Below are 13643 nucleotides of genomic sequence, written 5' to 3' on the forward strand. Positions count from 1 at the left end.
GATTTCTACGTAAAAATAATCATCAACATAAAGTATCCTCTTATACACGTGGACAAAACTGTTGGTACCACTTGGTTAATTAAAGGAAAAACCCACAATGGTCACAGAAATAATTTGAATCTAACAAAAGTAAAAATAAATAAAATTTCTATGAAAATTATCCAGTGAAAATCAGACATTGCTTTTGAACCGTGGTTTAACAGAATTATTTTAAAAAAATAAACTCTTCCATAAACTGGGTTTATGGTAATAAAATGGAATGGCCTACTTGACATGATATTCAGTTTATGAACTTTATTGAATTGTTGCTAGTCCTTAAATTTTTTTTTTTATATCTCATGTACCCCCTGACATACCTTCAAGTACCCCCATTTGAGAACCGCTGCAGTAACACACCTTTGGTACAGTCTCAACAGCAACAGACGCATTTATTCATAAGGCATTTTACAAAAACAATTAAAAAAATAAACATTCAAAAGCTACCTAAATAAATTAAAAGAAACAGCAGATATTTTTTTAAAGTTTTCATTCCAGAATTTTTTTCTCTGATTAGTCGGAGCTTATTGATAATTACAAAAAGCAACAAGACATCACAGAAACAGTGCAATAAAAACAAAAAAAACAAGAGTATAGAGTGGAAACTAGCAATCATATATATGCAGTTGTTTAAATGCTGACACTGCTTGATGTTTGTTATCTTCATGTGTTCTTGTCCTAGAAACATAAATGTCTGCTAAATAATTCAGATAATAATGTCTCAGCTACACGTGGAGGCAGCGTAAATCCAGTCCCAGCAGTCTGAGCGTGGTTTACAGTGATGTTTTTATGAAGTTATTACATCAGCCTCAAGCGGTTCCTCATTTGTGGAAGTAGATTGGTACAGCTCTTACCAAGAATAGCTGTTGAGAAATAACAGCACGGTCCTATGATGACAAGAAACTAAACAGCATCTCCTGGGTTGAATGGGATTGTCCAAATGCTGCAGTATCAGAAAGTAGTACAGCCAAATGCAATTTACACGTCATTACAGAAGCAAAGAAAAACTAAATATTCCTCAGATTCAACCACACAAAGAGTGAAAAGACGCATATTCAGGGCTGCAAACCAACAGCTGTTGGTTTGCAGCCCTGAATCTTTTCAGATTCAGACAAACAAGACAAAACACAATCTAAAACTCCAAATATTACTTGTATACTAAGGCTGTGTAGAAAATGAAAAACTAAATCAGCTTAAAGTGATGCATCAGTAATTATATACAATGTGATGTCAAAACATGAACCAAATTATTGCAATATTGACAAATTTACAATAAAAATCGCAGCAGCTGCAGTCTTTTGTTGAATAATAACTAATAAAGCGCTGTGGTTCTATAGAGACATTGAGAAGGGAACATTCCTGGTTGGTACAGACTGCAGTAAGAAAAAAAATAAAAATCACATCATTTTGATATTTATTATGAGTGGAGAAAAAAAAAGCAAAAATCTCCCATCGCATGAACGTATTGCAACAACCTGCAATATTAGATCAATGACTACCTGTGATCTACAAGTACTTTCACTTTTGGTTCTTTATTTTTGCTTTAAATAAAAGCTTTAAATTTAAAATGCAGAACTTTTACTTGTAACAGCGTACTTCCACACTGTGTTGCTGATTATTTTGTTTAAGTAAAACTATCTGAATGCCTGATCCACCTCTGTAATACTGTGAAGAGAAACGCTGGATTTAAAATCCTGCATCCATCTGTGGAGTCGTCGTGTCACATTTTACCTAATGTTTGACTCATGAAGGGGAAACAACCTGTGAACAGGATTACATAAAGAAAAGAAAAACAATCATACTTTTCTTCCCCAACGGGTTCATTCTTTTTGGAAGGCACAAGGCAGGATGCTGAAACAACAAACCCAAACTAGCAACAGGAAGCTCTGATGGGGTTTTCTATGGAGCTTCACAGCTTCATGCATCTTCTTTGGAATCAGGGTGCATGGCGTTGAATTCTTCTTTCTCTGGATGGTTTGCATCATTGTTAGGAGAAGCTGTTGTTGCTCTATCAGCTGTGTTGCCACTTTTCCCTTTCTTCAGGTAGAACACAACAGCAGCAGCAGCAACAGCCAGAGCACTGAGACCTCCAACAACACCACCCACAATCTTCCCAGTGTTGGATTCCACATAGAATGGATTGTCCACAGGTTCACTGTCTTTCTCACCAAGTGGGTTCTTCATCCGGCAGGAGAACGTTTCAACAGCCTGTGTGTCCTCATCATTGATGATTTTAATGTTCTGTTCTCCCTCCTCCCAACCTCTGCCTCCCTTCCTAAAAGAAAAGGTGACCGGATCAGCATCTGTAATGTCTCCATGGCAGCTCAGCGAACAACTCTCCAACTTTGGGGTACACGTGATCATTACCACAGGTTTGGGCACCTGTTTGATCACTTGAACATCATAACCTCCACTCTGAATCCTGTTGTTGATCGCCACCGTGTACAGTCCACTGTCGGTCTTCATCATGTTGCTGATCTCCAACACTCCCGTGGTCGTGTCCACGCTGGCACGGTCCTTAAACGCAGGAGAATATACCAACTCCTGCCCTTCGTCCAACACACCCACGATGCTGCCGTTGAGCTTCCATGTGATGCTTTTGATGCTGCCGGAGACGGGTTCAGGCCTGAGGACCAGCTTACTTCCAACCTCCAGGTACCTCAGTGTGTTCTGGGCTTCAGCAGAGATCAGAGCCTCCAGCAGCAGCAGAGCAGCCAGGAGCCAAACAGCAGAACGTCCCTCCATGTTCACGGATCAGTTCAGGACCGGCAGAAAATACAACAAAGATTGAGCAAAAACGACGATATTTTTAGGTCGTCACACAGTCCGGCGTCCGCGCCCGTCTTCTTGCTAAAACGGCGGAAACGATGGGCGTTCACCGTTAGATTCTTTAGGTGTCCTCGTCGTGCCTGATTTAAATTCATTTTATTTTAGTCCATAACTCACAGCAAAACTAACTGTACTGGATTCGACTGTGCGTTGATGTCACTGTATGCTAAATTATATTTATACATAACAATTATTCAACGTGTTGGTCTGTTTTAATTCGTTAGATGCGTGGAGGCATTAATGTTAGCCGGCTATGCTAACGATTGTTAGCTATGTTGACGTTAGCCGGCTAGGCTAACGTCAGCTAGCTTCCACACAAGTTTTTGAAGTTTAAATTAACACCAACAACAAAAGCGACAGGACACTAACTGTTCTGTTTAAGGCTATGTTGTTTGGTGTTTATTTCATCAGGCTAGCCTCAGGTTTGACGGTAAATACTCGAAAAGAAGTGGCAGTTGGACCTATTTGATCTGGGAGACGATATTGTTCATTACACCAGGACAAACGAAAGTGAAAGTGCGTACTTTAAACGGTTGTAAAAGTACAGACATTTAACCATAATAACTACAGGTTTTACACATGAAAACATTTTTTACGTTCTCCTTTGGCATACTTTTTGAATCGTGTTTTTAAAATGTCAAAAACAAACGTTTGGAGTTCGATGAAATAATAAAGGAGGACACTGATCAGTCCAGGAGACGAAGGACTTAAGCACGTGGTTCAGACTTCAGGAAACACTGGTTCACTGGTTTAGCTGTCAAATGTGAAAGTCTTACATTAACCTACATTTAAAAAAATTTATTTTGTATATATATATATATATATATATATATATATATATATATATATATATATATAAAGCTTTAAAATCTATGTATAGAGGCACATTTAAAATCAAAATGATGTTAAAATGGATAATAAAGTCAAATTACCAAGGACTGCTCTGCCTTGTGTGAAGAGCATCATCAGACAAGTCCTACCTGCACAGTGTCAGATCATCCACACAGTCAACAACAGACAGTAAAAGAATAAATATCTAAATCTAAATCTAATATATTCTAAATAAAACGTCTAACAACCGTTAGCATAGCCGGCTAACATTAATGCCTCCACGCATCTAACGAACTAAAACAGACCAACACGTTGAATAATTATGATGTATAAATATAATTTAGTATACAGTGACATCAACGCACGGTCGAATCCAGTACAGTTAGTTTTGCAGTGAGTTATGGACTAAAAGCAAATGAATTTAAATCGGGCACGACAAGGACACCTAAAGAATCTAACGGTAAACACACATTGGCTTTTTTTGTGATGCTGTAACAGAAGAAGGGCGCGGACTGTGTGTGACGACCTAAAAATATCGTCGTTTTTGCTAAATCTTTCTGGATTTCCTGTCGGTCCTGAACTGATCCGTGAACATGGAGGGACGTTCTGCTGTTTGGCTCCTGGCTGTTCTGCTGCTGCTTGAGGCTCTGATCTCTGCTGAAGCCCAGAACACACTGAAGTACCTGGAGGTTGGAGGTAAGCTGGTCCTCAGGCCTGAACCCGTCTCCAGCCGCATCATCGGAGTTACGTGGAAATTCAACGACGGCATCGTGGGTGAATGGGACGAAGGGCAGGAGTTGGAATATTCCCCGATATTTAGGGACCGTGCCAGCGTGGACACGACCACGGGAGTGTTGGAGATCAGCAACATGATGAAGAACCACAGTGGACTGTACACGGTGGAGATCAACAACAGGAAGCAGAGTGGAGGTCATGATGTTAGAGTGATCAAACAGGTGCCCAAACCTGTGGTAATGATCACACCTCTCACATGTACCAAGGAGTCAGAGAGTTGTTTCCTGAGCTGTGATGGAGACATTACAGATGCTGATCCGGTCACTTTTTATTTTAGGAAGGGAGGCGGAGATTGGGAGGAGGGAGAACAGAACATAACAATCATGAATGATGCGACCACACAGGCTGTTCCAAAGTTCTTCTGCCGGATGAAGAACCCAGTAGGTGAAACAGACAGTGAATCCGTGGACAATCCTTTCTCCGTGGGAGCCAACACTGGGGTGATTGTGGGGGCGATTGTGGGTTCTGTTGTTGGAGTCCTTGTGGCTGGTGCTGTGGCTGGTGGTGTTGCTGCGTCCCGTCATAAACATGCAGACCAGCCAGAGGAAGCACCACTCCTTGGACAGCAGCCCTGATTTCAAAAAATCTGCATGAAGCTGTGAAGCTCCATAGAAAACCCCATCAGAGCTTCCTGTTGCTAGTTTGGGTTTGTTATTTCAGCATCCTGCCTTGTGCCTTCCAAAAAGAATGAACTCGTTGGGGAGAAAAGTATGATTGTTTTGTTTTTCACGCTGTTACTAGTAAAAGTTATGCATAAAGTGCATAAAATAAAATGCCAAAAGTACTTATTTTGCAAATGATCCTATTTTCAGTCATGCTTCATGGGTGTTCATGGAGAGAATGTGTCGGTTTATTGCCATATTTCAGTGAGATTGGTTCTTTTTTTATCACTAAGAAAAACTCTAAACCTAGTGGGATGATGCAATTATTTTTTTATTTTTATTTTTTTGCTGCAATCTGTCTTAATCATGAATGTCCTCTTATGTCTGGAGGGAATGATTTGTAACATCACATCACTTTGTTAGGAATAATATGAGGTGACACACTTTAAATTCAACAAAAGATTTGCAGCTCCTGTGATTCTGATCTCTCATTTGGCAACATTGCAGTAATTTGGTTCATCACATTATTTGTTTATAATCGCTTTAAGGTGGAGCTGATTTTGGTGACTTCATAAACTGCTGGTTTGCTTTTAATTTTCCACAAAGCCTTAATATAGAAATAATAATTTTATTTCTACATTCCGTTTGGTCTTTTTTTCTAAATCATGATGAAGGGAAAACACAGATATTTAGGGCTGCAAACCAACAGTTATGTAAATTGTCTGGTTGAATCTGAGCATTATTTTGTTGTTCTTTGCTTCTGTAATGACATATAAGTTGCACTACACTATATTGCTTTCCGATCCTGGAGCATTTGGACGATCCCATTCAATCCAGGAGATGCTGTTTAGTTTCTTGTCATGATAGAACCGTTCTGTTGTTGCTCAACAGTGATTCTTGGCAAGAGTTGTACCAGTGTAGTCAAAGCTGACGTAATAACTTTGAATCCGAGGCTCTAAACATCACTGTAAGCCACACTCAGACTGCTGGGACTGGATTTACGCTGCCTCCACGTATATTTGAGACATTATTATATCAACTATTTAGCAGTTATTTGTGCTTCTATGACAAGAGCAGGAAACTATGTTAAACATCAGTGCCACAGCATTTTAACCACTACCGCATGTGATAGTTAATTTTCAGTCTATGCTTTTTAATACACTGGTCACTGATGGGTTCCTGATCTTATTGTGCCTTCTATGTACTGCCTAATCAGTGAGTTTTTTTAAATAAAGAAAGCCATATTTTATGTAGATTTTGAATGTTTTGCATTTTATTTCTAACGTGCCTTATAAATAAACATGTATACTGCTATACAGACGGTAGTAAAGGTGTGTTTTTGTATCAATAAGAGAATCAGAATCAGAAAAGCCTTTATTGCCAGGTGAGTTTACACACACAAGGAATTTGATGTGGTGGATAGAGATGCAGTAGTCAGTAGCTTCAGATTCAAGTTAGGGCAGATTTCTCTGAGTTTAGCCTGAACTTCTTTCACCAGACTCATGTTCCTGCTGTTGACAAAGTTCAACAAACCTCTTCTCCTGGGACATCTCTGCAAAACCTAGAGATGGTTGTGTGTGAAAATCCCAATAGATCAGCAGTTTGTGAAATACTCAGATCAACAACCATGCTACGTTCAAAGTCTCTTAAATCCCATTTCTGTCCCATTCTGATGCTCAGTTTGAACTTCAGCAAGATAGATAGACAGATAGATAGATAGATAGACAGATAGATAGATAGACAGATAGATACACAGACAGACACTTTATTAATCCCGAGGGAAATTCAAGTTGTTTTGACCACTTCTACATGTCTCAATGCATTGAGTTGCGACCATGTGATTGGCTGATTAGCTATTTGTGTTAACGAGCAGTTGAACAGGTGTACCTGATACAACTCCTCTGCTCCAAGGAACGTTACAGGAAGTCATTCCTCCCTACAGCAATAAGACTCTTCAATATGTCTGTGTCTGGCAGTTCACACACTCTGCCTGCTGACTAAACCACTGTACAAACTGGACACCTTACATTCTACATGTTATCCATTCCATCTGTAAACTATCTGCACCTATTGATATCTTTGCACATCTAAGCACATCCTCATTTCCACATTATGTTCATTTGCACATTTCTTTATCACTCTTCTATATTCTTGTATATATATTGTTATTTTTTTTCTTTCTATATGTAGGGTTCTGGTGGTGATAAACCTCTATAAACTGGATGACTCAAACGGCATTAAAGGCAAAGCATGATGGCACCATAAAAAGCAGCCGAACAGCAAGAGGTTTTGCTCCAGAGCTCCAGTTTTTACGAGTTTCCATGTACAAAATACAGCTCACCAACCAAACAGTCAGACAAAGGAGTCCCCCAGGTGCAGTCAGTGATGGCAGTTGAGGCAGCAGCAGCTGCAGAGCTTCAGTCTGACCCCCTCCTTCTCACACACTGCACTGATTGCCCACCTGGCTCTTATATTCTCCTCCCACCTCAGTGACCTGCCCACACTTCTATTAAAAAACACAATATTAAACATCCTTTATACTTAAAATACATAAATACAATTAACAGTCTGATACAAACTAAAGAAAACACACAAACCAAGAAATACTAAACAAAGATCAAACTTATTCAAAAATCCCCCCTGTAACCCCTCCCCTCTGTCCTCTCTGATCTCTCAATTCCATCTAATCAGATGAGTGACAGCTGCTGGTATCCTGTGGCTGCATCCCCATGTGTTCACTCCATGGAACACGCCCCCTGAAGTCAAGCTCCAGAGAGAGAGAGGTTAACAGGTCCCCCCCCCCCAAACACAAAACAATAAATAAACTTGTATCAGTTTGTCCAACTGTCAATATACATATATACTTTCCTTAGTGAGGGGGATGCTTTCCAGCACCCTCACACTATATTTTATCTTATTTTATGTTACCTTCACTTTATACCCTACCCTAATATTCTGTGTTGTCTTGTTGTTTACCCCCTTGTTGTTGAATACCAAGCTGCTGTAACAACAGAATTTCCCATCCATCCATCCATCCATCCATCCATCCCTCATTCCTCTTCTGCTTATCCAGGGTCGGGTCGTGGAAGCAGCAGATGAAGCAGGTCATTCCAGATGTTCCTCCACCCACCAACACTTTCCAGCTCTTCCTGAGGGATCCTGAGGCGTTCCCAGGCCAGTCGAGATACATAATCCCTTCAGCGGGTTCTGGGTCTGCCCCGGGGTCTCCTCCCAGGCGGACGTGTTCAGAAAACCTCCAAAGGAAGTCTCCCTGGAGGCATTGGAATCAGATGTCCAAACCACCTCAGCTGGTCCCTTTAGAGGCGAAGTAGCAGTGGCTGTAGTCGGAGCTCCCTCCAGTAGAATTTCCCTCTGGGAATGAATAAAGTCTGTCTCAGGTTTTTTTTTTATTCATTTATTTTTTAAGAAAGGGACAATGTACATTAATCAACATTTTAACAATGTAAATGCACCTGAGTTAGCAGAAAAGCTAGTTTCCATCAGTAGTCCCTCCGCCTGTTGTTAACTGGCATCCAAAAATAAATAAAACAATAAGAAAAACAGTGTATAGTACAAGTTAAACATATTACCAATCAGTCATCAATGTCAAGTCAATCAAAGTCTGAGTCTCTAAGTCTAGCTAACAAAGTGGCCAGTGAGTGTATGTTAGTGTAATTTGTTAGGACTATTGTAGTTTTTCCTGTGCTTTGTGTGTGCTTCCTGTCTTTGCATCTATTTAATATTCAGACAGGATTGGCTGAACGACTGAGGAAAGCGGTACTTCAGGTGGAAGTCAGAGAGGGTTGGATGTCCAACCGGCTCACACAGATCAAGCACAGCGTTCTTCATTCAGTAAAAGCAGGTAGTGTTAGATGTATGGCGTGAGCTGATACTTTCTGTTTTACCTGTTTTCTTCTGTTTAAGTTATAAAGGGAGGAAAGACTTTGTTTCATTTTGCTCCTTTAGTTTGTTAGGTAAGTCAGACTCTCAAAGAATAGTGTGGTTTTGTTGGTTATTTAGGCGTAGAGCTCACTCTGAATTTAATTTATACATGACCACTGGTTTATTTTTGTTAACCAGATCATATTTTCTGTAAATAAATGACTTCATTTCTCAGGGAAAAGCTTTTTGTGTCTGCTTCAGACCGGTGAAGGATGGCTCTTCATGTTGCACTCAAGTAACAAATTTAACAAATTCAGAAATTCCTAGAAATGCTCTGCTCGCCCTCTCCTCACATGGGGCTGACCCTACTGCTTCCTGTTCAGGGTGTCACTTAGTTCCTCATTCTGGACAAACTTAATGGATCCTCTTCAGCTCTCAGAATAAAAAATCATCAGTGTTCTCCTCACATTTGATCTACTGGAACTGATAGTTAACAAAAAGTAGAAAACCAAAACAAACTTACAAACTTGCAGACAATTTGAAAAGCTTCTTCTAAATCCATCCCAGGCAGGGCGGCCTTGTTTATTTTCCTCTCCTTTCTCTTGTTGACAAAAAACACACCTTTAGTACCATCTGTATAGCAACACACACATTTATTCATGGAGCATCTGAAGAATAAAAAGCACAACATTCAATGTATAAATTAGGTCTTCTTTAAAAAAAAAATTCCAACTTAACTGCAAGTCCAAAAACATCTCAGTGAGGGACAGCGCATAGAAGGCACAACACCACCAAGAATATATCAGAGACCAGTGCAATAAAAAAAGAGCATAGACTGAAAACTATGACATGCAGTAGTGGTTAAAAAGCTGTGGCACTGATGTTTGACAGATTTTCAAGTTCATGTCACAGAAAGATAAATGTATCCCTAATAGTTCATATAAATATGTCCCAGCTACACGTGGAGGCAGCATAAATCCAGTCCCAGCAGTCTAAGCGTAGCTTACAGTGATGTTTTTATGAAGTTATTACATCAGCCTCAAGCGGTTCCTCATTTGTGGAGGTACATTGGTACAGCTCTTCCCAGGAATCACTGGTGAGCAATAACAGCACGATCCTATGATGATAAGAAACTAAACAGCATCTCCTGGGTTGAATGGGATGGTCGCAATATCGCAGTATGGAAACCAGTACAGCACAGTGCAATTTACACGTCATTACAGAAGCAAAGAACAACTAAATATTCCTCAGATTCAACCAGAATATTAAAGTATCTGTTGGTTTGCAGCCCTTAATATGCATCTTTTCACTCTTTCCAGATTCAGACAAACAAGGCTAAATGCAATCTTAAACTCCAAATATTACTTGTATATTAAAGCTTTGTAGAAAATGAAAAACTAAATCAGCTCCACTTTAAAGTGACGCATCAATAATTCTAAAAAAAAAAAAGATGTGACTATTAGAGGTGAAGAATTACTCAAAATATTAACCAAACAATTGCAGTATTGTCAAATTAAATAGAAAAATCGCAGGAGCTGCAGTCTTTTGTTGAATTTAACATTTGTTACCACAATCTATTACTAATGAAGTGCTGTGATTCTATAGAAACACCTCCAAGGGAACATTCCTGTTTGGCATCATGACAAGAAACTAAACAGCAGTTTCATAGTTCCCACTCTGAGTGCATCTCCTGGATTGAATGGGATCGTCCAAATGCTGCAGTATCAGAAAGCAACACAGCACAGTACAAATTATACGTTATTAGAGAAGCAAAGAACAACTACATATTCCTCAGATTCAACCAGACAATTTACATAACTGTTGGTTTGCAGCCCTGAATATCTGTGTTTTCCCTTCGTCATGATTCAGAAAAATAAGATCAAATAGAATGTAGAAATAAAATTATTATTTCTATATTAAGGCTTTGTAGAAAATTAAAAGCAAACCAGCAGTTTATGAAGTCACCAAAATCAGCTCCACCTTAAAGTGATTATAAACAAATAATGTGATGTACATTAGAGATGAAGAATTAGTCAAAATATGAACCAAATTACTGCAATGTTGCCAAATGAGAGATCAGAATCACAGCAGCTGCAAATCTTTTGTTGAATTTAAAGTGTGTCACCTCATATATTACTAATAAAGTGCTGTGATGTTACAAATCATTCCCTCCAGACATAAGAGGACATTCATGATTAAGACAGATTGCAGCAAAAAAAAAAAAAATGCATCATCTTCCTATGTTCTAATTTTTCTGAGTGAAAAAAAGAACCAATCTCACTGAAATATGGCAATAAACCGACACATTCTCTCCATGAACACCTGTGATGCACGACTGAAAATAGGATCATTTGCAAAATAAGTACTTTTGGCATTTTATTTTGATGCGTATGCTTTAAGTAAAAGATTTAAAATGCAGAACTTTTACTTGTAACAGCGTACTTCCACACTGTGTTGCTGATTATTTTGTTTAAGTAAAACTATCTGAATGCCTGATCCACCTCTGTAATACTGTGAAGAGAAACGCTGGATTTAAAATCCTGCATCCATCTGTGGAGTCGTCGTGTCACATTTTACCTAATGTTTGACTCATGAAGGGGAAACAACCTGTGAACAGGATTACATAAAGAAAAGAAAAACAATCATACTTTTCTTCCCCAACGGGTTCATTCTTTTTGGAAGGCACAAGGCAGGATGCTGAAACAACAAACCCAAACTAGCAACAGGAAGCTCTGATGGGGTTTTCTATGGAGCTTCACAGCTTCATACATCTTCTTTGGAATCAGGGTGCCTGTCATTGAGTGGTCTTTCCTCTGGCTTAGCTCCATTCTCTTCAGGAGAAGCTGCTGGTGTGTTAAGAGTTTTGTTGCCACCTCGCCCTTTCTTCAGGTAGAACACAACAGCAGCAGCAACACAAAGAACAATGAGGAGACCTCCAACAACACCACCCACAATCTTCCCAGTGTTGGATCCCACGTACAACAGATTGTCCACAGGTTCACTGTCTTTCTCACCAAGTGGGTTCTTCATCCGGCAGGAGAACATTGCAACTGCCCGTGTGTCCTCATCATTGATGATTTTAATGTTCTGTTCTCCCTCCTCCCAACCTCTGCCTCCCTTCTTAAAATAAAAAGTGACCGGTCCAGCCTCTGTAATGTCTCCATCACAGCTCAGGAAACAACTCTCCGAGCTCTGGGTACATGTAGGAGGTCTCATAAACGCCTCAGGCTCGGGCACCTGTTTGATCACTTCAACATCATAACCTCCCTCCTGAACCCTGTCGTTGATCTCCACCGTGTACAGTCCACTGTCGGTCTTCATCATGTTGCTGATCTCCAACACTCCCGTGGTCGTGTCCACACTGGCACGGTCCTTAAACGCAAGGGAAAACTCCAAGGGCAGCGTTTCTTTGTTCCATTCACCCACGATACCGCCTTTGAGTTTCCATGTGATGCTGGTGATGCTGCCGGAGACGGGTTCAGGCCTGAGGACCAGCTTACCTCCAACCTCCAGGTACTTCAGTGTGTTCTGGGCTTCAGCAGAGATCAGAGCCTCCAGCAGCAGCAGAGCAGCCAGGAGCCAAACAGCAGAACGTCCCTCCATGTTCACGGATCAGTTCAGGACTGACAGGAAATCCACAGAAGACTGAGCAAAAACGACGTCTCTCTAGATCGTCACACACCGTCCGGCGTCCGCGCCCGTCTTTTTGCTAAAACGGCGGAAACGATGGGCGTTCACCGTTAGATTCTTTAGGTGTCCTCGTCGTGCCTGATTTAAATTAATTAGATTTTAGTACATAACTCACAGCAAAACTAACTGTACTGGATTCGACCGTGCGTTGATGTCACTGTATGCTAAATTATATTTATACATAATAATTATTCAACGTGTTGGAATGTTTTAATCCGTTAGATGCGTGGAGGCATTAATGTTAGCCGGCTATGCTAACGGTTGTTAGCTATGTTAACGTTAGCCGGCTAGGCTGCCTGCCCCATATATATATATATATATATATATATATATATATAAGACAATCTATCATCTGGATTTATATGAATTAGGCTTTATAACTACTATTGGTAGTATTGGTGGTAGTAATAGTAGTAGTAGCGGTAGTACACTACTGCTGCTGATACTGGCCCTGCTAGCTCGTATTAGTGTTTTGCTAGTGGCTAACTAGTTAGCTCTCACAGACCGGAAGATCTCAGCAAGATTTAATAATGGAAAAAAGAGCCAAAAACTATTCTTACCTATGAAAAGCTATTCCAAGTTTCCTTGTGTCAATCGTACGACGTAGCGTACAATTTTATGCGGCACAATGAGGCGGCACACTTCCTCCTTCCCTTATCACGTCGTCTACATCAACGTGGGGGGGTGGGGGACGCAGACGAATGGTTTGGTTTGGGCAGGAGCAGGTCGGGTTAAAGGCCGAGCTGAAGTCCACAAACCGAATTCTCTCATAGGTCTCTGGTCTGTCGAGATGTTGCAGTATGTGATGCAGTCCCATGTGATACTGAATTTCCCTTCGGGGATTAATAAAGTTATTGTATTGTGTGTTGACTGCATCATCCACAGACCTGTTTGTTCAGTCGGCAAACAGCAGGGGGTCCAGCAGGTTAACCCTAACCCCAAACTTAATGACCTTCACAGTACAAATACTTAACTATC

General features: G+C 40.3%; 3 protein-coding genes across 4 annotated transcripts; 1 reads left to right on the top strand and 2 right to left on the bottom strand.

Moving 5' to 3' along the window:
- Window positions 1–409: 409 nt before the first annotated feature.
- On the bottom strand, window positions 410–3588 carry LOC111562825 (uncharacterized). Its single transcript, XM_023261563.3, has one exon. The coding sequence runs from the start codon at window positions 2779–2781 to the stop codon at window positions 1954–1956; it is 828 nt and encodes a 275-aa protein (XP_023117331.2). The 5' UTR covers window positions 2782–3588; the 3' UTR covers window positions 410–1953.
- A 580-nt stretch (window positions 3589–4168) lies between these two features.
- LOC129350823 (V-set and immunoglobulin domain-containing protein 1-like) lies at window positions 4169–6411 on the top strand. Its single transcript, XM_055018546.1, has one exon. The coding sequence runs from the start codon at window positions 4290–4292 to the stop codon at window positions 5064–5066; it is 777 nt and encodes a 258-aa protein (XP_054874521.1). The 5' UTR covers window positions 4169–4289; the 3' UTR covers window positions 5067–6411.
- A 3198-nt stretch (window positions 6412–9609) lies between these two features.
- On the bottom strand, window positions 9610–13399 carry LOC111562834 (T-cell surface antigen CD2-like). 2 transcript variants are annotated; one of them, XM_023261581.3, is made up of 2 exons: window positions 13226–13399; window positions 9610–12684 (listed from the first exon to the last, which is right to left on the bottom strand). In XM_023261581.3, the coding sequence occupies exon 2, from the start codon at window positions 12576–12578 to the stop codon at window positions 11739–11741; it is 840 nt and encodes a 279-aa protein (XP_023117349.2). In that variant the 5' UTR covers window positions 12579–12684; window positions 13226–13399; the 3' UTR covers window positions 9610–11738. The 2 variants fall into 2 exon arrangements, with proteins under 2 accessions (XP_023117349.2, XP_023117348.2); XM_023261580.3 differs by having other exon boundaries at window positions 9610–12743; window positions 13226–13398.
- Between the last annotated feature and the right edge of the window lie 244 nt (window positions 13400–13643).

This window comes from Amphiprion ocellaris, chromosome 16 (assembly GCF_022539595.1).
Source record: "Amphiprion ocellaris isolate individual 3 ecotype Okinawa chromosome 16, ASM2253959v1, whole genome shotgun sequence".
NCBI lineage: Eukaryota > Metazoa > Chordata > Actinopteri > Pomacentridae > Amphiprion > Amphiprion ocellaris.